The sequence below is a fragment of the Oryctolagus cuniculus genome, chromosome 12 (genome assembly GCF_964237555.1).
Source record: "Oryctolagus cuniculus chromosome 12, mOryCun1.1, whole genome shotgun sequence".
NCBI classification, from domain to species: Eukaryota; Metazoa; Chordata; class Mammalia; order Lagomorpha; family Leporidae; genus Oryctolagus; species Oryctolagus cuniculus.
In genome coordinates, this window is record NC_091443.1 from 18,944,943 (window position 1) to 18,946,986 (window position 2,044).

At 54.3% G+C, this 2,044-nt stretch overlaps 1 protein-coding gene across 1 annotated transcript; it reads right to left on the reverse strand.

Annotated features, from left to right (window-relative positions):
* Nucleotides 1-1,261: 1,261 nt before the first annotated feature.
* Nucleotides 1,262-2,044, reverse strand: LOC100338008 (cell division cycle 34, ubiqiutin conjugating enzyme). Its single transcript, XM_017348335.3, has one exon. It carries the CDS (start codon nt 2,042-2,044, stop codon nt 1,328-1,330), a length of 717 nt encoding a protein of 238 aa, XP_017203824.1. The 3' UTR covers nt 1,262-1,327.

Here is a 2,044-nt window from a genome sequence, read left to right on the forward strand (position 1 = left end):
AAGTCTGGAGATTATTTGCCTTTTTCATAATATCTTTAAGAAATTATTTTCTACAATGATCTAAGAACTATAGATGCAGAAAGAGTCTTAAGCAGTTAGTCCAATTTACCACAGGATTGATATTCTTTCGAATTTGAGTTGGACACTTCTGAGATTCAGATATCCAGGGCCAGTGTTGTGGTGCTACTGCCTGTGATGCTGACATCCCATATGGCCACTGGCTCATATCCTGGCTGCTCCACTTCCAATGCAGCTCCATGCTAATGGCCTAGGAAAAGAAGTGAAATGTTGCCCAAGTGTTTGGGCCCCTGGCACCCACATGGAGACCTGGATGGAGCTCCTGGCTCCTGGCTTTGGCCTGGCACAATTCTGGCCAGTGTAGTCATCTGGGGAGTAAACCAGTGGATGGAAGATCTCTCTCTCTCTCTGTGTCTCTCCCTCTTTCTCTGCAACTCTGTCTTTAAAAAATAAAAAGAATGGCCGGCGCCACGGCTCACTAGGCTAATCGTCCGCCTTGCGGCGCCGGCACACTGGGTTCTAGTCCCGGTCGGGGCGCCAGATTCTGTCCTGGTTGCCCCTCTTCCAGGCCAGCTCTCTGCTGTGGCCAGGGAGTGCAGTGGAGGATGGCCCAAGTGCTTGGGCCCTGCACCCCATGGGAGACCAGGATAAGTACCTGGCTCCTGCCATCGGATCAGCTCGGTGCGCCGGCCGCAGCGGCCATTGGAGGGTGAACCAACGGCAAAAGGAAGACCTTTCTCTCTGTCTGTCTCTCTCACTGTCCACTCTGCCTGTCAAAAAAAATAAATAAAAATAAAAAGAATGAAAAATATATGGGTGCAGGCAATTTGTTTGTTTCCCTGCAGTATTATAAGTGTGTAAAATAGTGCCAGGCATACAGCAGATGCTTAACAAAATTTTGTTGAATTAGTGAATAGCTCGTAGACAAAAGTTAATTTCAGCTTGGCCATTAGATCCAGCAGGATATTTTTAAAAAAATATTCTTTGATGCTTACACAAGCCAAAGAGGGATATGATTTGTATTAGTGCATTTTCTGTTACTATAACAAAATATCAGAGGCTGAGTGCTTTGCAATGAGGAGAGGTATATTTAGCTCACAGTTTAGGAGGCTCAAGAACATGGTTCTGACTTCTGAGTGGTTCTGGCGGGGGCCTCATGGTGGGTGGCATCATGGCGGTGGGAGTGTGCTCCAGAGGGGAAGACACACGGTAAGGCATGACGCTGAAGCTGGCACTGTGGCAGCTTTTTTTTTTTGGTGCCGACACCGCGGCTCCGGCGCTGCAGTTTATTCCCCGGGGCGGGCGCGGGTCAGGACTCCTCGGCGCCTGAGTCCGAGTCCTCGTCCTCGTCCCCAAAGCGGCTGTCGCCCTCGGCCTCGGCGTCCGCGTCCTCGTAGTAGTCGTCGTAGAACAGGTCGGCGCCCTCGTCGGGCGGCGACGCCTTGCTCCGCACGCAGTACTCGGCCAGCGTGGTGGGCACCTTCACGCCGTCCCGCTCCGCGTCCACCTTGGTCCCCAGCACCTGCTTCCGGATGATGTCTGTGTACTCCCGGTCCCTCCCCTTGCTCTCCTTCCACTTCCTGTACATCACGGACGCGTCCACGTTGGCTGGCGAGAAGGTGTTGGGCTCGTTGAGCAGAGAGATCACGCTCAGCAGGATGGTCCTCACGTTCTGTGTGGGGTTCCAGCGCTCGGAGGGCAGCTCCCCACTCTGGGGGTCGTCGACCGGGGGGTGCAGGATGGAGATGCACACGTCCCCTGTCTCATAGATGTTCGGGTGCCACATCTTGGTCAGGAAGCGGAAGGCCGGCGGGGAGTACGGGTAATTCAGGGGGAACTTGAGCCGAGCCTTGAAGTAGCCGCCTTCGTAGTAGGTGTTGGGCGGCCTGAAGATGGCCACCTCCCAGTTGTACAGGTCGCCCTCGTCCACCAACGTCACGCGGAAGCCCTCGACCGGCTCCTCCTGCAGCCCCTTGAGCTCCAGCAGCAGCGCCTTCTGCGAACTGGGCACCAATGGCCGGGCCAT

Excerpts from the sequence above, each read along its gene's own strand:
- LOC100338008 (XM_017348335.3), bottom strand. The coding sequence starts at position 2,044 with ATGGCCCGGCCATTGGTGCCCAGTTCGCAGAAGGCGCTGCTGCTGGAG.